Below are 22698 nucleotides of genomic sequence, written 5' to 3'. Positions count from 1 at the left end.
GGATGTGTACCTGGATGTTAGTCTCTCGGTCCCTGTGGCATTCTGGTTGAGGAGACTTTTTCTTTTTTTATAAATAAATAACTAAAAAGGTTAGACAGCTTATTGTTCTGGCAGGGGCACCTAAGTAAGATTCTTTTTTCTCAATTCTCCCCAGACACACCATCCTGAGAAGCCACTTTTTCCTACCACAGGAAGCCCAAGAGAACACTATAGGTAGCAGTCTGACAGGCAAACTGAACCCTGGCCTTTTATATCCTGCCAGGTTTGAGAAGTTGGACATCACCCCTAAAAGCGCCCAGAAGATTAAGCCCGTTCTGGAGCGCTGGATGGCCGAGGCTGAGGCCCGCCACCGATCCGGCATGCAGAACCTGACTGAGTTTATCGGCAGCGAGCCTTCGAAAAAACGCAAGCGGAGGACCTCTTTCACCCCGCAGGCGCTCGAGATCCTCAACAGCCACTTTGAGAAGAACACGCACCCCTCCGGACAGGAAATGACGGAAATAGCGGAGAAACTGAACTATGACAGGGAGGTGGTGCGCGTCTGGTTCTGCAACAAGAGGCAAGCTTTGAAAAACACGATAAAGCGTTTGAAACAGCCCGACATCGGACCGGCCGGAGCCATGGACCCGCTCACCGATTCTCTAGAGGAGCTCCCCGAAATGAAATGAACGAGGAAAAAGATGGCGGAGAGTTTGATAGGGGGGAAAGGGGGAAGAGAAGGGAGGGAGGGGGGGAAAGATGGCCGCCATTTCAAATAAAATAAAATTGAAAAAAAAACACTTAAAAAGAAAAAAAACACACTTCATCTTTGACATGAGGACTGAGAAAAAAAAAGTCACCCGGATGGACAGTTTAAAAAAAAAAAAAAAAAAACTATGTGTTGTCAGTGTGATTACCACAGTTATGTAAAAATGACCATGGCGAAAAACCAAAAACATGAAAAAAGAGATTAATATCTTGAAGAATTATGTAAAAAAAAATAAAAGAAAAAAACAAGGAAAAAAATGTGCTGTTTCAAAGAGTTTTAGCCTCCAAAAATTTTTTGGTTCCCACGACGATGACGAGGGATTTAGTAAAGAGATCATACCAAATCAAAAACAACTATTTACCAAAGTCTGCTGTTGCATCTGAGTACTAAGAATAATTTTGTAATGTAAATGTGCTCTAAATTTTTACATTTGTACTGGCAAAAATCTAAGCTATATATATATATGTATGTGTGTGTGTGTGTGAGGGTTGAGTAATACGTTTCTTTATCTTTGTCTCGCTTACTTTTCTCCTTCATTGTTTGTATGTAAATATCTTTAAAAATGGTGGAGAGGGGGAAAAAAAGGGGGGGGGGGGGAATTCTGTCTTCGAAATTGAAATCACACTGATTTTTTTTTTTTTTTTTTTTTCTGGGACAAGTTAAAAAAAAAAGTACTTTTAAAAAATGAACTTTTTGCTGTTAAAACAATTGCATAATAATGTCGTCCGCCTCTGATTTTTGTGTTTCATCTTGCAAAATATTTTCAGTCACACACACGGTGTTTAACTTTGTACGACTTTTACAGGAATTTACCATTAATGAGATTGTTTCAAGAGGATGGACGGAGAGTAAAAAAAAGGACTGTCACACATGATGATGATGATGATGATGATGATGATGGTGGTGGTGGTGGTGATGATGAAGAGGGGTTTCAGTGTCTGTCGAAGTCTATACTGCAGCTTAAGTTTTGAGCTACTGTGTCATTCTGTTTGCCAAAGCCTGAACGCCAAAGAACACAAACATCAGCTCAAGGACTGGAGAAAGATTTTAACCTTTTTTTTTATTTTTATTTATTATTATTATTATTATTATTATTATTATTATTATTATTATTATTCACATGGCTTTCTCTCCTTCCTCTCCCCAACTCCTCCTCCCTCTCTTCCCTCTCTCTTTCTTTTTTTTTCTTTTTTTATAAAGTGTTTTACTCTGTGGGTCAACTTTAACAAAAAACAACAACAACAAAAAACCAAACACTGTCATGTCAAACAAAGCTCCTTTTTGTGGTGAATATTGAAAGAAAGAAAGGAATGAAGAAAGAAAGAAAGAAAGAAAGAAAGAAAGAAAGGAGGAAAAAAACTGTTAGATGAAGTTTTCTTTGCATGTCTCAAAATACAGACTTAGCCCAAAAAGTAAAGAATTTTTTGATAACATCACTTTAAAAAATAACACATTATTTTACACAATAAACCCTTTAATTAATTAATTAATTAATTAATTAATAAACACCCTGATTTAACGTGTGTGTGATGTGGGTTGAAGCCTGTTTGGTGCCACTGACCAAAAATATACTGAGCTCATTCCAGTTCAGCTGCTTTTATAACTTAAATATTATGTTTCTGCATATTATAAGATTATAAGTTATAAGACAGTTTGTCTTTAATTAATGGTGCAAATTTATGATTTTTGATTTCTAACACAGTGAGCTGCTTAAAGGTTCATTTCAACTGATTTTTATGTATTTGTGTTCATTTTTTTCATCATATTTTGCATGTATGAAGCTTAATTTGAGCCCAACTTGTGTGTTAATGAATCAGCTTTCCTTCACTGTTGTACCAAATTGTTCATTTTACATGTTTTTTGTTTTTTTTTAACCTTCTGAGAAAAATGCAAGAACCTCCCAGACTCATCCATCCATCCATCCATCCATCCAGTCGTACGTCACTACAAATGTTCAACTCCTGTATATTTACGGAGAAAAAGGAAAAAGAAAAAAAAAAAGACAAGAGGAAAAAAGAGGTGAATGTTGAGAATAAGTGTCACATGTCAGTACGAGTGAACCTAATTTGAAGTGAGGTGAAATTTGATGCAATTTATTCAGAATCATGTGTCTGCTCGATATCTGTCCCTCCATGTCACATTGGTTATCTCGGCCCTTCAGTCCCCCCCTTACCCCTCCTTTACCCGTCTATTACCCCTCCCCTGCACACTGTTAGTACAAAAATACACCAAAAAAAAAAGGGAAACTACTCCTTCATACTTGTAAATTCAAGTGTTTTAACTTATAATGCAACAACACCTACTTCCAATACTACTTTCACAGATTCACTTCTTTCTAATCTTTTGCTACAAAGAGGAAAATACTTTTAATTTTATTTGTTTTATTATTAAGTATTGTCTTGCATCACCCTGTCAGATGATGAATATATAAAGGGACAAGCAGCAGCAGGCTCCTGCAGGTAGATCACGGTTCACTTCTTTAGGCTTCAAAGTTTCAAAGCTGTAACCAAAAACCAAAAAGTTAATAATTAATAAAATATTTTTAAAAAAATACCAAAAAATAATAATAATAAAGACAGAAAAGTTAAAGGAGTTAACGCCTTCGCTCGACAACTTTTCACAATGCTGGACCAAAGCTCTATAGTTATGCACATTGTACAGAGAAATAGATTCATGATGTTGACAATCTTTAAAAAAAAAAAAAATTAAAAATAAAATAAAAATCTGAGAAAATAATTGATAAGTAGAAATGTACAGTAGTTCATCTCAAGGTTTACCTCAGTACTATTCTTGTGGAGAATCATAAACAACAACAACAACACAAAAAACGCCATAAAAGCAGCAAAGCAAGGAAAAGACTAGACGATTACTACTCTGCACTGTGTGTGTGTGTGTGTGTGTGTGTGTGTGTGTGTGTGTGAGAGAGAGAGAGAGAGAGAGTGTGTGTCGATGTTCACCTTCAATGTGGAGGGAGAAGGCTTGTTTTCTTTTATTATTATTATTATTATTATTAATTTAATTATTATTATTATTGTGTGACACATGATTGTTTTATTCCTGTGAATTGTGAATCTACTCATCTGTTTTATTTAATTTATTTATTATTATTATTATTTTTGTTGTTATTATTATTGTGTTATTACTCATTCAATGTGACGTTCACCTCTCAGTTTTCACAGACCTGTAGACCCGTATATACGTTAGGAAGAAAAGAGAGATTAATGTTGCTCTTAACCCAATTAGGATGAATTTATTAATCATCTTTTTAAAAAAAGAAAAAAAAAAAGCTTTTGTGGAAATTTTACTAACACAGACAAAACTGGTTTGACGTTTTGTTGTTTAATAAAAGTCGAAGAACTCGAAACCAAAGCTGAAGAGCCTGCAGAGGTTGGTTTTACTTTCTGTTTCTTTTCTTTTCTCCCGTTTTCTTTTTTTGTTTGTTTTTTATATATAGACTGAAAACTGTACTTAATCTATAGAGCAATATCTGTTTGGTCAGTTAAAGCAGCACTTTGTGTATTTCTTAAAAAACAAAACTTAAAAAAAAAAAAAAAAGCTTCAAGTCTGTCACATTGATTTGTACCATAATTAGTAATAAACAATTGTTTGACATGAAATGCTTGTTTTGTGTGTTCAGTGTTTTTATTTGTTTGCTGTCAAAGTCTAAACACAGTTAAAAGCATTAATGATACATATTTGTTAGAAATTAAGACAAGAAATCTGACTTTTTGGTATTTATTTCACCATGTATAAACATATTAATACATAGAGACAGACAAAGTAAACTCCTTTAATGCTAACTAGCTTAGCAGTGTAGCAGTAGCCTAACTAAAATGTGGCGTAGTTAGTTTCCTTTAAATTACACATTTAAATGTATGAGGGATGGAGGGATGGATGGAGAGAGAGAGGGATGGATGGATAGAGAGAGGGAGGGATGGATGGAGAGAGAGAGGGAGGGATGGATAGAGAGAGGGAGGGAGGGATGGAGGGATGGATGGAGAGAGGGATGGATGGATAGAGAGAGGGAGGGATGGATTAATGGATAGATAGATAGAGAGAAAGAGAGGGAAGGAGGGAGGGATGGATGGATAGATAAATAGATAGAGAGATGGATAGATAGAGAGATAGATGGATAGATAGATAGATGGATAGATAGATACATGGATGGATAGATAGATAGATATATAGATAAATAGATAGATAGAAACAGGGTTAATATGTTCTTTTGTGAAGTCTCTTTCAGGGTTTCAAAGGTTTCAGCAACATACAAATATTGTAAAAAACATGCCTGACTTCTCTTTTCATCTCCGTCTCTCTCTCTGTCTCTCTCTCTGCTCGGCACATAAACACAGTTACATCGTCCCCTCGTCTTGTCCTGACTTCCTGTTTCCTCTCCGCCGAGGTCACGGTCAAGAGCGACTTAAATCATCCTGCAGGAAACCGTCACATTCAAGGTGGTGCATGCTGGGAGTTTGACATCTGAGCTATTGGCCGATAGATGAATGAGACTTAACCTGAGTTGATTTGGTGTATTTAATGAAAGAGAGAGACGAGGCTATACAGGAGAAAAGAAAAGAAAGGAAGGAGGGAGAAGAAAAGGAGGATTCTTCCATACAATATTAAGCAATTTATTTAGAAAGAAGGAAGGAAGGTAGTAGGGAGGAAGGAAAGGTAGGAAGGAAGAAAGGAAGGAAGGATGGAAGAAAGGGGGATGGAGGAAGAAAAGACGGAAGGGAGGAAGAAAGAAAGGATGGAGGGAAGGAAGGAGGGAAGGAAAGAAGGAGGGAGGGAGGAAGGAAGGACAGAAGGATGGAAGAAAGAAGGGAGGAGAAAAAAAAGGAGGACTCTTCCATACAATATTAAGCAATTTATTTAGAAAGAAGGAAGGAAGGTAGTAGGGAGGAAGGAAAGGTAGGAAGGAAGGAAGGAAGGAAGGAAGGAAGGAAGGAAGGAAGGAAGGAAGGAGAGAAGGATGGAAGAAAGGGGGATGGAGGAAGAAAAGACGGAAGGGAGGAAGGAAGGAAGGAAGGAGAGAAGGATGGAAGAAAGGGGGATGGAGGAAGAAAAGACCGAAGGGAGGAAGGAAGGATGGAGGGAGGGAAGGAAGGAGGGAAGGAAAGAAGGAGGGAGGGAGGAAGGAAGGACAGAAGGATGGAAGAAAGGGGGATGGAGGATGAGGCTATACAGGAGAAAAGAAAGAAAGAAAGAAGGAAGGAGGGGGAAAAAAGGAGGATTCTTCCATACAATATTAAGCAATTTATTTAGAAAGAAGGAAGGAAGATAGTAGGGAGGAAGGAAGAAAGGAGAGAAGGATGGAAGAAAGGGGGATGGAGGAAGAAAAGACGGAAGGGAGGAAGGAAGAAGGGAAGGAAGGATGGAGGGAAGGAAGGAAGGAGGGAAGGAAAGAAGGAGGGAGGGAGGAAGGAAGGACAGAAGGATGGAAGAAAGGGGGATGGAGGATGAGGCTATACAGGGGAAAAGAAAGAAAGAAAGAAGGGAGGATTAAAAAAAAGGAGGATTTTCTTCCATACAATATTAAGCAATTTATTTAGATTTCCTCGGGGTCGTAGTAGCAAAAGAATACATGTCAGGTTTGCTTCTCATCAAAGCTTCATGCGTTTGCTTCGCCAAATAACATCAAGACAAGTGTAGAAGAAGAAAGAAGAAATATATAAATAAACAGAAAGAGAGAAAGAGAGAGAAAGAGAGAAAGAGAGAGATGGAGAAAGCCTTTTGAAAGTAAATAACTCAAAAAGTTTGATATGGCTTCCCCTGTCCATGATGCCTTTGAAAAACAAGACTGGCTGATGTGGGATAAAAAAAAAAAAAGAAAAGAAAAGAAAGAAAGTAGTAAATAAATAAATAATAATAATAAAAAGCACAGGCAACATAAATTATTAACATTAGACTGAAAACTGATGTTTCGAGATACTTTTTTCGTCTTCCTTTCAGCTTTCTGTTCCCCCTTCATTTCAAAAAAAAGAAACAACAACAACAGTGGATGTATTTGTGAGCGGTTGATGGCTGAGGTGTACACACACACACACACACACACACACACACACACACACACACACACACACACACACACACACACACACACACACACACACACACACAGCTCCAGTCGTTTGATGTTCTTTTTGCTTTTCATACCCAACGCGTCATCTTCATTGTCTTTGGCATTAACAATGTAATTGCGTATAGATGCGAGCTGTCTGACCCATATCTGTTTGTTTTTTTTTACCAAATCTGTTTGTATTCTGGGCTGCTGATAAAAGTTTACTTTCTATTCTCCCGTCCGCAGCAGTAAGAGAAGAGTAACAGCTCAGTAAGAAGAAGAAGAAGAAAGGAGGATCCTAGTGTAACGCAGAATCATGGAATAAAAATGTCACTGTCGGAGCTTTTTTTTTATCAATCAGTCCTGCTGGTGAATCTGATGAGAATACACAGAAAGTTTCATTCCTGTTTGTGCTAAAGTTTTATGATACTTTGTGATACATTTCTTTTTCCTAGAGCTTCTTCATACTCAAAATCAGTTTTAATAACCAGGAGGAGAGATGACAGTTTTTTAGAGCTCTCAGTAAGGAAGGAAGGAAGGAAGGAAGGAAGGAAGGAAAGGAAAGAAGGAAGGGAGGAAGGAAAGGAAAGAAGGAAGGGAGGAAGGAAGGAAGGACGGAGGAAAGAAAGAAGGAAGGAAGGTAGTAGCGAGGAAGGAAAAGGTAGGAAGGAAGAAAGGAAGGAAGGAAGGAGAGAAGGATGGAAGAAAGGGGGATGGAGGAAGAAAAGAAGGAAGGGAGGAAGGAAGGAAGGAAAGAAAGAAGGAAGGAAGGTAGTAGGGAGGAAAGAAGGACGGAAGAACGAAAGAAGCAAGGAAGGTAGTAGGGAGGAAAGGAAGGTAGGTAGGAAGAAAGGAAGGAAGGAGAGAAGGATGGAAGAAAGGGGGATGGAGGAAGAAAAGAAGGAAGGAAGCAAGGAAGGAAGGAAGGAAGGAAAGGAAGGGAGGAAGGAAAGGAAGGAAGGAAAGGAAAGAAGGAAGGGAGGAAGGAAAGGAAGGAAGGAAGGTAGGAGGGAAGGAAGGGGGATGGAGGAAGAAAAGAAGGAAGGAAGGAAGGAAGGAAGGAAGGAAGGAAGGAGGGTAGTAGGGTAGTAGGGAGGAAGGAAAGGTAGGAGGGAGGGAAGGAAGGAAGGAAGGAAGGAAGGAAGGAAGGAAGGAAGGAAGGAAGGAAGGAAGGAAGGAAGGAAGGAAGGAAGGAACGAGGGAAGGAAAGAAGGAGTAATGTACTGTAATACTGCATACTACATCACTCATAATACTGCAGTACTTTTACTGTAATACTGCATACTACATCGCTCATAATACTGCAGTACTTTTACTGTAATACTGCATACTACATCACTCATAATACTGCAGTACTTTTACTGTAATACTGCATACTACATCACTCATAATACTGCAGTACTTTTACTGTAATACTGCATACTACATCACTCATAATACTGCAGTACTTTTACTGTAATACTGCATACTACATCACTCATAATACTGCAGTACTTTTACTGTAATACTGCATACTACATCGCTCATAATACTGCAGTACTTTTACTGTAATAGGATTTTTCATGCAGAACTTTTACTTGTTATGATTGTTATGTTAAATTGTTGTATTTGTACTTTTACTTAAGTAAATGAGCTGAGCATAATATGACATACGCAGTAAAATAAAGGGAAACTTATCTATGACTTTGAGTTAAAAACATATATTTTTTAAAACTCTCTGTTCAAAGAAAAGTGGCCACACTATATTCTTCTATAGTCTTCTTCTTTTCTTTACTTAGCTGAACTCTGAGAGCTTTTTAAACTGTAGTTTGAGGATTTATACCCAATGCTTTAACGGTCAATGATACTTCTGGTAAAGTTTTGATGTCTAAATCCTGAAGTTTTGTGTGTTTTATTGTTTTTATCTGAACCCAACAGGGGCAGCTGAGGTCCTCTTAAGAGGGGAGAGGGGAGAGGGGAGGTGGGGGGGGGGGGGGTTAAAGTAAACTATAAGACAGTAAAGACTCTTCTTTTCTTTCCATTTTCTTTTTAAGTGAAGACTCCAGTTTCAACCTGACTGTCTGACTTGTTGAAATAAAACATTCCCCGCTGCTCATCGTGCAGCCACCTGAAATTGTCCTGAATTGGGGGAGTTGGGAGGCGAGGCTGGAGGGGGGGGGGGGGGTAAAGGGGGAGGCCGGATAGAAATATTATGACATGTCGGCGGCCCAAATGGATTATGTTTCAATATCAGTCAGGATGCAGAAACAGAGAGGTGGAAAAGGAGAGAGTGCAAGTGTTGGATGCAGATGGTTTTAAATTGCTGCCTTTGTTTTCCATCAGGCATGAAGCATTCACTTCCCTTATCGTTCAGACAATGCACGGTGGGCTGATGTTCTGGGTAAATGAACTGTCTGTATATCCCTCACCATCTCCGCTCCTCCGCCTTCTTGTTTTCACTTCCTCCTCAAGGTTGAGATGTTGCTACACACCGACTGTGTGAAGCCCGAGCCGCTCAGGCGTCTCCTCACTTTGCTGCTCTGCACACCCCGATGCCTCTGGGGGTGCAATTACCAAATCCTCACATGCAATCGAGGTTGACCATGCATATGATCCCTTTTGCTTTCGCTGTTGTTTCAGAGCATGCAGGGGGGGTGGTTAGGCCTTTTTTTCAGCGTTATTAGCGATGACACACTGTGAGGTATTTGCAGGTAGAGGAGTTAATACCCCAGGTCTTTACAGAGACACCTGTCTGACTTGAGCAGCTGATTGCATCGAGTCCAAAAGTCCATTTAACTTTGTAGCAGCTCAGTTTTTTCCACCTTTTTTTTTTTAGATGCATGTTTTCAGGCTGTGATGTCTCTGTTTTAGAGTTTCTGTGCAGGTATCCTCCCCAAAAAAGCCCCACAAGCGAACAGGATGTGGTTATAATTTCCATGAGAAAGCCAAATAAAAGACAACAAGACTTTCAATTTGGTGAGGATAGTTTTATTTCCAATTAACACGACATATTTGCTGCTGAACACCTGTATATCTGTATTATTCAAGATAAAAAGGAGAAATATACAATAAAGATGAGAAATGCATGATGAAAATGACCACTGCTAAAAGATTGTGTTAATCTATGACAGTGAATAGTTTATTTTTTAATAGTTCAAAGTGTTTCTAATATTGCTCCTTGCTGCTTATAAAACATTTTTGTCTCAGAAACTGTTATTTAAGTCATTATTTACCCTTTTTAAAACATTTTCCACCTGAAATGAATCAACATAAAACGTAAATATGTCTAAGAGGAACTTCTTTTGATGAATAAATCTTTAAAATATCACTTCTGAAATTAATTTTTGAGCTCAACGTTCATGCCAGCGGCCAATGTAGAGGAGTGTTATGTGTTTCAAATGATGTTAAAATGATGAATTTATCATTTAGGAAAGAGAAGATGTGGATGCAGTCTTTATTTTTTAGCTGAAGATAAAATAGTCTAGACTTTTTAAAGGAGCACAGGGGAGTTTTTCCTTTTCTTTTTAGCCTTCTTTTCATCTCAGATTTATATTTTATTTCATCATTTTCTTGTTAAAACTATTTAAAAGGAAATTATTAAGTAATTACATCAAAAATATGCCTTGAAAAAAGTTGCAAAATGCAGATAATGACTAAAAAGAGTCACTGTGTCAGTATGAGAGAGATAGAATAAACATTAATCTTCAGTCATTAGAAAGTTTGTCATATACCAGCTATACCCTAAAAACCAGCCTCCCACCTTTATTATACCAGCAGAAGAAGAACAGGAGAGTTAAATGTTAAGATTCAGCATCGCTCCTTTCCAACTCGTAGCTAACGGCTGACTTTAAATGACACACGTCCATCTGTACTCACAGTTTGGAGCCTTAAATAGTTCATTAATGCTCCAGTTTGCAAATAAAGGAGACAAATCAACATGATAGATAGATTTTAAAGGAGATCTTTTAATATAAATGCATCCTTAGATAGATAGATAGATAGATAGATAGATAGATAGATAGATAGATAGATAGATAGATAGATAGATAGATAGATAGATAGATAGATAGATAGATAGATAGATAGATAGATAGATAGATAGATAGATAGATAGATAGATAGATAGATAGTTGTACAAATAAAACAAATATATATGTATATTTACGTAGTCAATAATAATAAAATACTCAGTGTGCAAAAAAGTGCTGGTAACAGTGCACTGCAGTATTTAACAAATATCTTTAAAATATAAAAACGCTTCAAATAAAAGGGAAAAAAAAATAACATGCATACACAGCAGACATTACTTCAGCACATTAAACTGTCTGATGGCAGAAAAAAACCAGTGACTGACTCAAATAATTAATCAAATCAATCGTCAAAATAGTTAATTAATCAATTAATCAACCAATTTGTTTCAGCTCTACATTTAATATAAAACAGCTGTAGCCATTATTGAATAAATACGGAGGTAATGATGTATGATGTATGTGGGTGATGGGGGTTGTAGGGTGCTGAGGTTGTTAGGAGGGGGGGGGGGGGGGTTAAGTGCTCAAGGGTCCATCGTCTCATAATTTGTCCTCATTAGACTCTCAATGTATATAATAATTACCGTAATTACCCTAATATGTGTTGTGACAATGTGGCAGCTAAAGCATGAATTATCTATGAAGGCAACCAGTCCGGCAGTTTGAGTTTTATTGTTTTATTTGTGTTTTTATTCTGACGAACACGCCAAAAATAAAAGTGACTTTTTATATGTACACAAGAGACGCACACAGATGACTCTCTCCTGACTTAAAACAACCCAAAAGGGAGATAATCTCACCGCTGTTAGGCTGCAGAAACCCAACTAACCACAGCTTGAATTGGACTGAAAAGACTCCCAGTACTGTAATAAAATAACTTTCTCTGCCCACGGAGAAACCTTTTCTCTTGCTTTCACTCAAGAGACTTTTTATTAGCACTCCAGAGGTGCACGGTAAGTCTCTTTTGGCTTCTTACCGCTGGGTTGTAAGAAGGGACCTGAGAGATTGGTGGATCCCCCGACAGGTGGATGTTGGATCTCTACTCGATGCTCGGTGCTTTTTTCCCTCAATGCAGATTAAACATGAAACATTAGTCTACTCAGGCTGCCTTTAACCCTCCTGTTGTCCTCAGGTCAAGGAAGGAAGGAAGGAAGGAAGGAAAGGAAGGAAGGACAGGAGTAAGGAGGGAGGGAGGAAGGAAAAGAGGAAGGAAGGAAGGGAGGAAGGAAATGAGGAAGGAGGGAGGAATAGAGGAAGGAGGTAAGTACAGGAGGAAGGAAGCAAAGATGGAAGGAAGGAAGGAAAGATGAAAGGGAGGAAAGAAGGAAGGAAGGAAAGGAGTAAGGAGGGAGGAAAAGAGGAAGGAAGTAAGTAGACGAGGAAGGAATGAAGGAAGGAAGGAAGGAAGTGAGGAAAGAAGTATGGAAGGAGGAGGGAGCAAAGAAAGAGGGAAGGAGGGGAAGAACGAAGGAAAAATTAAAGAAAGAGGGAGGAAGGAAGGAAGGAAGGAAAGACGGAACAGTTAAAAGAGATGGGGTCAATTTGACCCGTGAGGACAACAGGAGGGTTAATCAGCTGCAGGCCTTAGTATCTTCTCCTTGATCTCACATAATGTTAAATATTAAACCTTTACGAGGAGTCTTAATAAGAGTTTTTAAGTTTTTGGGTGGATATTGAGAACCAAGTGAAGGTTAGCATTGGGTTTTGCCTTTATTTAACCCTTGTGTCGTTCTCCCGGGTCAAACTGACCCCGTCTGTTCAGACAGTTCCTCCCTCCCTATCTCCCTCCCTCCCTCCCTCCCTCCCTCCTTCTCTCTTTCTCTCTTTCTTTCCTCCCCCTACCTTCCTCCCTTCCTTCTTTCCTCTGTCTTTCCTTCCTTTCCTTCCACCCTTCCTTTTTTCCTCCCTCCTTCCTTCTCTCTTTCTTTCCTCCCTCCCTCCCTCCTACCTTCCTTCCTTCTTTCCTCTGTCCTTGCTTCCTTCCTTTCCTTCCTCCCTCCCTCCTTCTCTCTTTCTTTCCTTCCTCTCTTTCCTCCCTTCCTTCTTTCCTTCCTTCCTGCCTTCCTCCCTTCCTTCCTTCCTTCTTTCCTCCTTCTTTCCTGTCCTTCTTTCCTTCCTCTTTTCATTTCTCCCTCCCTCCGTCCTTCCATCCTTCCTTCTTTCTTTCCTCCCTCCCTCCTTCTCGCTTTCTTTTCTCCCTCCTACCTTCCTTCCTTCCTTTTTTCCTCCTCCCTTCCTCCCTCATTTCCTTCCTTCCTTCCTTGACTCGAGGACAACAGGAGGGTTAATAGTCAGGAAAAGACTTAATAATAACTTTCTTTCACACTTTTTATGTCTGGTTTTAATTCTACTGCTACTACTTTATTTTATTGTCCAATTATCTTTTATCTTTGTTTTCCTTTTAATACTCACATTTCTGGTTTTACCCACTTTATTTTATAATGACTTTATTTCATTCTTTATTATACTTATATTAATCTTTATTACATTCCTGTTTTTATTGAGTCTTTTTGTTTAGTTGTTTTTAAAGCAATTTGTATTATATAACCATGTATTAAAAAGTACTATTTAAATAAAGTTTGATTGATTAATTGATTGATATAGGCTGTGTTGTGTTGGCTACATTCATAAAGAAGCAGTGTGTAACATTTAGCGGCTCTATTGGCGGTAATATTGGCATAAATTGACTATATTTAGAATATAAGTGTGTTTTTTTTATTGGTGTATAATCACTTGAAAATGTTTCTACAGTAGCGGTTTGTTTTTGCAGGTTTGCAGCCACCGTAGTTTCTCCTACACGCTTGTTATCAGGTGGTTGCAATACCCAACTTCACCACTAGATGCCACTAGATCCTGAACACTGCTCCTTTAATTGTTCTACATTATATGGACATTAATTACATGCACGCTTGCCTCGTTCTCTACATTTTATATCCAGCTCTTCGTCCTGCCATGCACCCAAAGGAGACAGCAGCATTGGTATATATATATATATATTTTTATATTTAAAAAGCCATACTGAGCAAACTCCCTTCATATATGTGTGTAATCTCCCATCACTCTCCTACAGTTGTTATGTTGTATTACGCTGCAGATGGCTGCTCTACCAGGTATTACCCAAGATTTACTCCGAACTTTGTGGAGCAGCTTTTTTCCTCCTATTTTTTATTTTTATTTTTTTTGTCATAGAATAACATCCACAACAAATACAGCTTAATAATCTTGTGTGTCCCTGTGGAAGTTCAATGCTCTTAAGTGAAGAGTGCAATTACTACTACTAAAGTGGGATTTTGTGTTATTTTGTTGCCCCTTGTCAGTTTTTTAAACTCATAATTATCCTTTTTCAGGCATATTTTCTGGTGAGATGTTTCTATTTGGCCAAAGTTTAGGTTTTTTTTGATGTTGTATTTATTTAAACTTGAGATTTAAATCTGTTTTTCACACATTTATAGTAAAATAGCAGGTTAAAAAAACGGATAAGGGGCAACAAAATAATGCAAAATCCCACTTTAGGAGTAGTAATTGCACTCTTCACTTACATAGTTGTTTTATTTTAAGAGCTTTGAACTTTCACAGGGACACACAAGATTATTAAGCTGTAGTTTGTTGTGGATGTTATTCTATGACAACAGAAAAAAATAGGAGGAAAAAAGCTGCTCCACAAAGTTCGGAGTAAATCTTGGGTAATACCTGGTAGAGCAGCCATCTGCAGCGTAATACAACATAACAACTGTAGGAGAGTGATGGGAGATTACACAGATATATGAAGGGAGGTTGCTCACTGTGGCTTTGTAGATAATTTGTTGCCCCTTGTCAGTTTTTTAAACATGCTTTCTTATGTTAAATGTGTAAAAAACAGATTTTAATCCCAAGTTTTTAATCAATATAACTCTAAAGTTTGTCCAAATATGCCTGAAAAAGGATCATTATGAGTTAAAAGCAGCAGATGAAATAGTTCCCCTCCTGTCAGGTAGTTTCTAAGCGGCACATACATGGAAAGAGAAAAGAAAAAAAAACCCCTCTGGCAAAGTGCAACTCTCCTGCACACGGGTCATCGCAGCTTTAAGAGCTAGAGGAAAAAATAACCGGCCCTGCCCTCCATCATCCTCTCATCCGGCTGACCTCTACGTATGGTATAGTATACTTACAGCACACACAGACAGAGAGGTAGAGAAAGGAAGAGAGAGAGAGAGAAAAACAAGAAGAATAAGAGGTGGTGGGAGGGGGGGGGGAAGCAAAATGATTGCATATCTGAAGGCATCAAGAGGAGCAGATATGGAAGGTAGAGGAGTGACATAGTCGGACACATCTTTGCTTTCTTATTAGTGAGGGCCTGTACGGACACTTTGGGCCTTTTTTTTTTTTTTTTTTTTTTACAGGGGCCATGATGAAACCCCTCTTCTTCGTGCATCTGCGGAAAATGGCCAGGGGAAATCACAGATGAGAATCACTCAAAGACAGGGAGATGTCAACAGGCCCATAATGATAGCTGATGGCCCTAGAACACTCTCCCCTCTTTCCCTCTCAGCCTCACCTGCCCAAGTTGCACTATAGAGCTACTAGAAAACATAATTAGAGGTAAAGCAGAGAGACACAAGCTTTATCTCTGTGTTTTCTGTAAGCAATGCTCTTTGTTTTATACATCTGGGAGTCCTTTTCTTTTCCCCCTTCCAATCTCTCTCTCTCTCTCTCTTTCACTTCATGGAGAGGAGGAGGAGGAGGAGGAGGAGGAGAGCTCCCCCTGAGAGATGCCAAGGTGCTCCCAGTCCATTGTGCTCCTAGCTGTCAGGTTAAATTAGGGAGTACAGGCTCCGTGAGTGTAAAAAAATCAATACTTGATGGAAGATTGCTCCCCGGAAAATCTGTTTTGATTCCAGGATTAATTCTTGACCAAAGGCTCCAGCAAAATGACATGCCATTAGCCTGAAAATGAACACATTCTGCAGTGGAAATTGGATGGAAATGTGTCAGGTGATTGCCCCGGCTGGTTGTTTTGACTCTTTGAGAGAGGGGACTGAAGGTGTGGCTGCCCGTGAATGAGGCCTCGGGCTCGACTCCATTTCCAGAAAGGAGACATCTCCACCGTGGCCTCGGAGTATTCTCAGGGCCATTGTTGTCCAGCGGCTGCAAATGCATTTTTCCCCGCTCCGTCCTATCTCTCCTGTGTTTTCCATAAAGCATGGCATGAAGAGTGAGAAAATCTGAAAATAAAACAAGCAAACCCCCCCTTTCCCTCTCCCTCTCCTCCTCCTCCTCTATCTTCCCCCCCCCTACTCTCTCTTTCTTTCTTTCTCTCTCTGTACTCAACAGCAAAAGGAGGTGAAGATGCATTATTGATGAGTGAATAATGTGTTTGTCATGACGGATGACATTTTCTTGTTTGAAAACTTAAACAGGAAGCTGTAAAGATGCACTGGACAGTGATTTGAACAGCCGGAGCGTTCAAGCTGCACTAAACATTCGTACGGACGTTCAAGTGGTTTCACGGAGAAAGAGAAAGAGGGGAGGAAAAAAAAGAAAGACAACAACACAAGACATGATTTTTTGACATCCTAACAACATGTTTCTGCCCAAATCATACATATATAAGATTCATTTATGTGCCTGTAATGTTGAATTACTAGATTTGTCCATTGTGCATCAGTGTGAAGTGAATCTGTTTGTCTCCTGAAAAAGGTTTTTGACATATTAAAGTGTAGATTAGCCTTCAATAGAAAATAAAAACCATCATCTTTAATATATTTTCTTATCTTTTCTTTTATTCCACATGTGTAACACTATTTACATAAAGAAAACAACATGCTTAAAATAATGGTTTAAATGTATTTCTGATTTGATTTGATGTGTCAGTATGTTGCATTAATCACATTGGTATAAACTGCACATATATATTTATTTTACATTGTTTTTAAAGGGGGAGGAGAATCCACAGTATGTGCAAAACTATTTACATAATGTCGCTTTTTAATGATAATAACTGTAAAGAAAAACAGACTTTTGGTTAAGCTCCATTTGAAACATTTAGTGCATTTTATCATTTATCATTTAATCAGTTTTAAGAGGGTTAGTTTGAGTTTTAAGACATACAGTAGGTCAATTGTCTGAATATTACATTTTAATCCTTTAGTTAATATGAAAACCTGACAAATCACCAAATATGTAAATTTCATGATGGATGAAATGTTGAATTTTACATGTCTGAAAAAACTTCTTCTCGGCATCTTCACTTTTTACTTTAAAACTTAGCATTCATGGCCAATCTGATAGAGTCAAATGATGCTAAATAAACTTAATTTTATGTGTTTTATTGCATTATATTGTGTGTGTGCATCTATTTAATTAAAATCATAACGAGCAGCAGTCAAGAAACAGTCATAGTGTTGTCAGGATGCTGAAAAAAACTATATCAGACAAACTACAGAAAGGAATTTAAAGAAGAATAGTATGATGATGATGATGATGATGATGATGATGATGATGATGATGATGATGATGATGATGATGATGATGATGATGATTGGTGGTAAAGCTCTGATAAAAACCATTAGGCTCTGTATTTAGTTTGAGTCGATTTTGCACACATTGGAGCTCTGGACCACATGCAGTTTTTATAGCAGTGCTTCAGCGCCCCCTGCAGGATACACACAGTATTACACCTGAATGTTTCATGTCTCTAGATGGCAACATGCACCACATATGCTTCACAGTTAAGCCATCAATAGCACAAAAGAAGAAGAAAATGCATCTAAAATGTGTATGGAAATGAATTATTTTAACTTTAATTAGTGTTCTTATCCTGTGAAAGAAGAAAAGTTTGTCTGTAATTAAAATCTACCCAGAATTGTTTACTTGAAGAAGTCTCTCACTTATTAATTTTTTTCATATAGATATTTATTTTGTTTTTTATGCTTTCTTTATATGCATAGTTTTCACTTATTTATTAATTATTATTTGTATGTTCTGTATATACATTATTTAATTTTATTTTTTAATTCTTTATTATTTTTAGGTTTTCTTCATATACATATTTAATTTAATTTATATAATTTTTTAGGTTTTCTTTATATATTTATTTATGAATTATTATAATTCTTAGGTTTTCTTTATATAAAGTTTTTTTTAGATTTTCTTTATATATATATATATATATATATATATAATTTTACATATTAATTATTTTATATAATCATTATTTATGTTTTTATATACATATTTTTCTTTTTATTTATTTCATTTTTCATGTTTTTTATATACATATATTTTATTATTTTAATTGATTTATTATAAATTTATTATTTATTATTATGTTCTAATATTTTCTTTATACACATATCTTTAATTAATTTTTTTTTTTTTTTTTGTTATCTTTTTTAATATTTTTTATTTATTATTTATTATTTATTTATTTATTATTATTTATGTTTATGTTTTCTTTATACACAAATGTTTTTTTTTTTTATTTTTTTTTTTTTTGTTTTATTTTATTTTGTTTTAATTTTTTTATTTTTTTTATGAACTAGAATGACTGGTTCTTTGTATATTATCTTCAATAAAGAAAGAAAATATAAATATTATCTTTTCTGATCCCCCTCCCGTCCAGTAGGTGGCAGTAATCCAGGTAAAAGCTATTTACTAACCACCACTAAAAACACCACAGAAGAAGCAGCTGATGAGGCAGATAAACTCAGTTAGCACCTGACTGATGTTCACACAGTTTCACCTCTCAATAAACACCTGCACGGCCTCATAGTTATAAACCATGTCTTGGATCAAGTCTCTATCTTCCTCAGGAGGAGATGTGTTCGATGAAAATGGAGACGAGCTGAGCCTGCAGAACAAAGAGTGGCTGTCCAACATGAAGAAACGTGTCAAGGTAATGTCTAAAGCTGCTTTTTTACCATTTATTACTAATGTTTACAGAGCTGTGAGAGTGTGTCCAGGTGTGTGCAGGTGTGTCCAGATGTGTGCCAGATGTGTCCAGATGTGCAGTGTGTTAATGGTGATGGTGTTTTTCCAGGACGGGTATGTGGATGGGGTCGATGCCGGGGAAGAGGCCTCACTACAGCTCGGTTTCGACATGGGCTTCAGTGAAGGAGCAGCTCAGACTGCAGCTGTGGGTCGCCTCAAAGGAATAGTGAGGTAAAAAAAAAATCACATTTATATGAATTACACCATCAGACTCATATAGATATTGGTTATAGATGTGATGCAACCCAGTGTCATTTGGTGTAACCAGTGTTTTTCTATAAAGATCTGGAGATATATGTGTGTTTATACCATCAGACTCATGTATATATAGATATATATGTATTACACCATCAGACACATATAGATAAAGAGATATATATGTATTACACCATCAGACACATATAGATAAAGATATATATATATATATATGTATTACACCATCAGACACAAATAGATAAAGAGATATATATGTATTACACCATCAGACACAAATAGATATAGAGATATATATGTATTACACCATCAGACACATATAGATAAAGAGATATATATGTATTACACCATCAGACACATATATAGAGAGAGATATTACACCATTAGACGCATATAGATAAAGAGATATATATGTATTACACCATTAGACGCATATAGATATAGCGATATATATGTATTACACCATCAGACACATATAGATAAAGATCTATATATGTGTTTATGCCATCAGGTCAATGATGTGATGCAGTGTCATTTGGTGTAACCAGTATTATTTTCCCATAAAGATCTGATTATATACAGGAAAATAAACGTGAATTAAAATGCGGAACAAATATAATCTACTTCTGCAAGGCAACACTGAGGTTTTTTAACAGATTTAACATAATTTGTCACAACTTGTCCCCCTCAATATTGACAAGATGCTTTAAAATTTAACTGTAGAAATACTCAAAAAAAAAAAAAATATATATATATATATTTTCATTTGATGTACAATTAAATACACTGCAGGTGGATGAAATATTGAATACTTATCATTCTTTTGTGGTTACACAATTTACACCATTTGACATTTTCAGGAGCATTCAGTTTTATGGTGCAAATGTTATTTCAAATGACATAAAACCAAAAAACCTGATGCTGCTTTTAAAACTATTATATATAAGATATTTTTGAATTGCTCATGTTGCCAACCCTTATTTGTCACTGACCCATATAGATGTATTTATAGCATCAGATTCATATAGATATAAATATGTATTTATGTGAAATGTTTCCATAGGACTGTTGAAAAGGGAAATTAAAGCGAATTAATTTCCCTCTTTGTGTCTCAACACAGTGTTCACCTTCTCAGCTGTTTATCAACTAATAGCAGCCTTAATATAAACTCACTGACCTCTTCATTAGAAAACACCTGTGCAATATAATACAGTTCAAAACGACAGTCTATTCTTATGAAGCTTATATAGACTTCCAGTTTATAAGATAAGATATTCGTTTATTAGTCCTACAGTGGGGAAATTTACAGTATTGCAGCAGTAAATGTCAATGTGTCAATAAAACAGAATAAAGAACAATAAATAATAAGTAAGGACACAAGCAATAAAAAACAATAGTACTAAAAATAATAGTAAAATATTAGCAATATTATGTACAAGAGTATTATTGGTGTTGAGTTATAATATACCTGAGTTTGATATTATTATTGCACAGTTGAACTGATATTAGTAGTATATCTGAATTACTAATATTGCCCAGTAGTGAACATCTAAAGTGGTGTTTTATGACGTTGTCCAGGTTGGAGGTGTGTGAGGTTTACTGGGAGCAGTGCTGATTTTTGTTGACATTGTTAGAAAGGTGATAATTCTACTTTATTGAGGTTTATTATTAAGGTTGTAATGGGTGGTGTTCCTAATATTTTGTCCACTCTGTTAACATACACAAGGGCAGCAAAATATTATGTGCACCAACCACTACAACCTCTAAACATGAAGTATAATTATTAATTCAGCTTCATAAAAGTAGATTTTATAGCAGAGCTGTTGCATTAGATTGCATTCGATTGCACAGGTGTTCCTAATAAAGTGCTCAGTGTGTTTACGCTGCACCAAAATATGTTTAATTAAGAGTTTTGTCTCATTTTTTAAAATTTAAATATCAGATACTATCACCTCTCCAGGCCTCTAAAACAATCTGATTAAGCTGTGATTAGAGCTCATGATTAAATACGGCTTCATTTTTAAAGAATCACACACAAAAGTGATTAAGAAACATCTATTTCCATCATATTTTTGACAAGTTACATATATTTAAACTGTTTTATATAGCTGTAAATGAATGCTGGAGTTGATTGTTACTATCCTAGAATATGATGGTAATTACAGTTGTGCTCAGTGTGTATTTAAGTGTCTTTTATTTGACTATATTTAGTGTTAAAATCATGCAGCAGAACTAGGAAACATCAATTTATTTGTTTTTTTAACATATAAAATCACATATATTGTAAAATTCGATGTTTTTTAGCTTTATTTCTTTAGTTTTTCCACATTTGTGAACTCTTTTATTCTCCTGTAAAAGATTTCAGCTTCTTTCTTGCACAGAAACATCATGAGTCTCTATTGTACAGCCCATTATTAAACCCTTTTTTTCTGCTAGTCCCAGTCACTTCTCTGCCCCTATTGTATCTGACACTGTCGCCTCTTTGTGTTCGCAGCGCTGTAGGCTGCTGGTGCCAGTTCCAGCATCCGGAAAACCCCGTCCCGTCCTCTGTGAGCGACCTCCTGCAGCAGGTTACGCAGCACGAAGACGCCATCATGGAGGGCATCAAGAGGGCTTTGGAGAACCCTCCTCCCAGCGTGAGCGACGTCTCGGAGAGCATGGAGGAGCTGGAGGTGGAGCAGGCCGGTCAGGAGTGTTGCGGAGGAGGAGGAGGAGGATGTAAAGAGGCGGACTGCTGCAAGGGAGGAGAAGAAATGGACCAGGACGTTCCTCAAAGGCCTCAAAAGCTCCGGTCAAGATCCAGCGCCTGCTCGACCAGCTCGGGAGAAAACTTTGAAATGCTCCTGCAGCGCTGCGTGGATTTGGTGACGGAGCTCGGACTGCCGCAGGAGCTGATCGGTCACATACGAGAGCTGAAGAACATGTAGAGACTGAATATTAAAGAGCATGAAATCACCTGAATGGACGACATGAACTGTGAAATAAACAAACTGGTTTTAAGTGTGAGTTTTCTTTCACACATGGATTACATTATACTTGATGGATATTGTTTAAAATTATATATAACTTGTATACTGAACAATAATTGAAGATTTTTTTTAAATAAAAATGCATTTTTTAAATATTTTACTTCACTTCTTTTCTTATATATTATTATTATTGTCCTAAATCACAAAACACATTCATACATCTGCTTAGTCATTAGTATAGTTATGTATTTATTTGTAAAAACAATTAATTATTTACGAGGCATATATCTTTCTTTGAGTTAATATAAAGTAAAGTTTGGTTGTACAAAGCCACAAGTTTGATTTATAAATATTTTTCTCTTATGATCGGCAGAGTTGGTTTTTAAAAAATTTAAATTCTTGTCTTTTCATGATCAATAGTCCAAAACAAAGATGATTCATTTTACCATGTTTCTCCCAACAAATGATTGATCAGTTATCAGATTGATTGATATTTTTATTATCGTGTCATGAAGAAAAAAAGGTAGGGAGGAAGGACAGGAGGAAGAAAGGGAGGAAGGAAGGAAGGATGGATGGGTGAAATAAGGAAGTAAGGAAAGATGGAATGAAGGAAAAGAACACAGGAAGGAAAGAAGGAAGGAAGAACAGAAGGGAGGAAGGAGAGATGGAAGGGAAGGAAGGAAGAATTGAGGGAAGGAAGGACAGATGGAAGGAAGGAAGGAAAAGAACAGG

At 36.9% G+C, this 22698-nt stretch overlaps 2 protein-coding genes across 2 annotated transcripts in view; both read left to right on the top strand.

Moving 5' to 3' along the window:
* pou6f2 (POU class 6 homeobox 2) overlaps window positions 1-668 on the top strand; it is a 73915-nt gene extending 73247 nt beyond the window's left edge. The window contains exon 10 of the mRNA XM_062441409.1: window positions 155-668. Coding sequence (XP_062297393.1) covers window positions 155-668 — 514 coding nt within the window. The remainder of the gene's footprint in view (window positions 1-154) is intronic.
* Window positions 669-18505: 17837 nt separating this feature from the next.
* otulina (OTU deubiquitinase with linear linkage specificity a) lies at window positions 18506-22072 on the top strand. Its single transcript, XM_062441758.1, has 3 exons — window positions 18506-18689; window positions 18834-18955; window positions 21492-22072. Exons 1-3 carry the CDS (start codon window positions 18576-18578, stop codon window positions 21922-21924), a joined length of 669 nt encoding a protein of 222 aa, XP_062297742.1. The 5' UTR covers window positions 18506-18575; the 3' UTR covers window positions 21925-22072.
* Window positions 22073-22698: the final 626 nt, after the last annotated feature.

The sequence above is a fragment of the Scomber scombrus genome, chromosome 20 (assembly GCF_963691925.1).
Source record: "Scomber scombrus chromosome 20, fScoSco1.1, whole genome shotgun sequence".
In the NCBI taxonomy this organism is placed as follows: Eukaryota; Metazoa; Chordata; class Actinopteri; order Scombriformes; family Scombridae; genus Scomber; species Scomber scombrus.
This window is presented reverse-complemented; position numbering and strand designations above follow the sequence as displayed.

Excerpts from the sequence above, each read along its gene's own strand:
- otulina (XM_062441758.1), top strand. The coding sequence starts at position 18,576 with ATGTCTTGGATCAAGTCTCTATCTTCCTCAGGAGGAGATGTGTTCGAT. Across the intron at positions 18,690-18,833 it reads ACATGAAGAAACGTGTCAAG|GACGGGTATGTGGATGGGGT; the intron begins GTAATGTCTAAA and ends GTGTTTTTCCAG. Across the intron at positions 18,956-21,491 it reads CGCCTCAAAGGAATAGTGAG|CGCTGTAGGCTGCTGGTGCC; the intron begins GTAAAAAAAAAA and ends TTGTGTTCGCAG.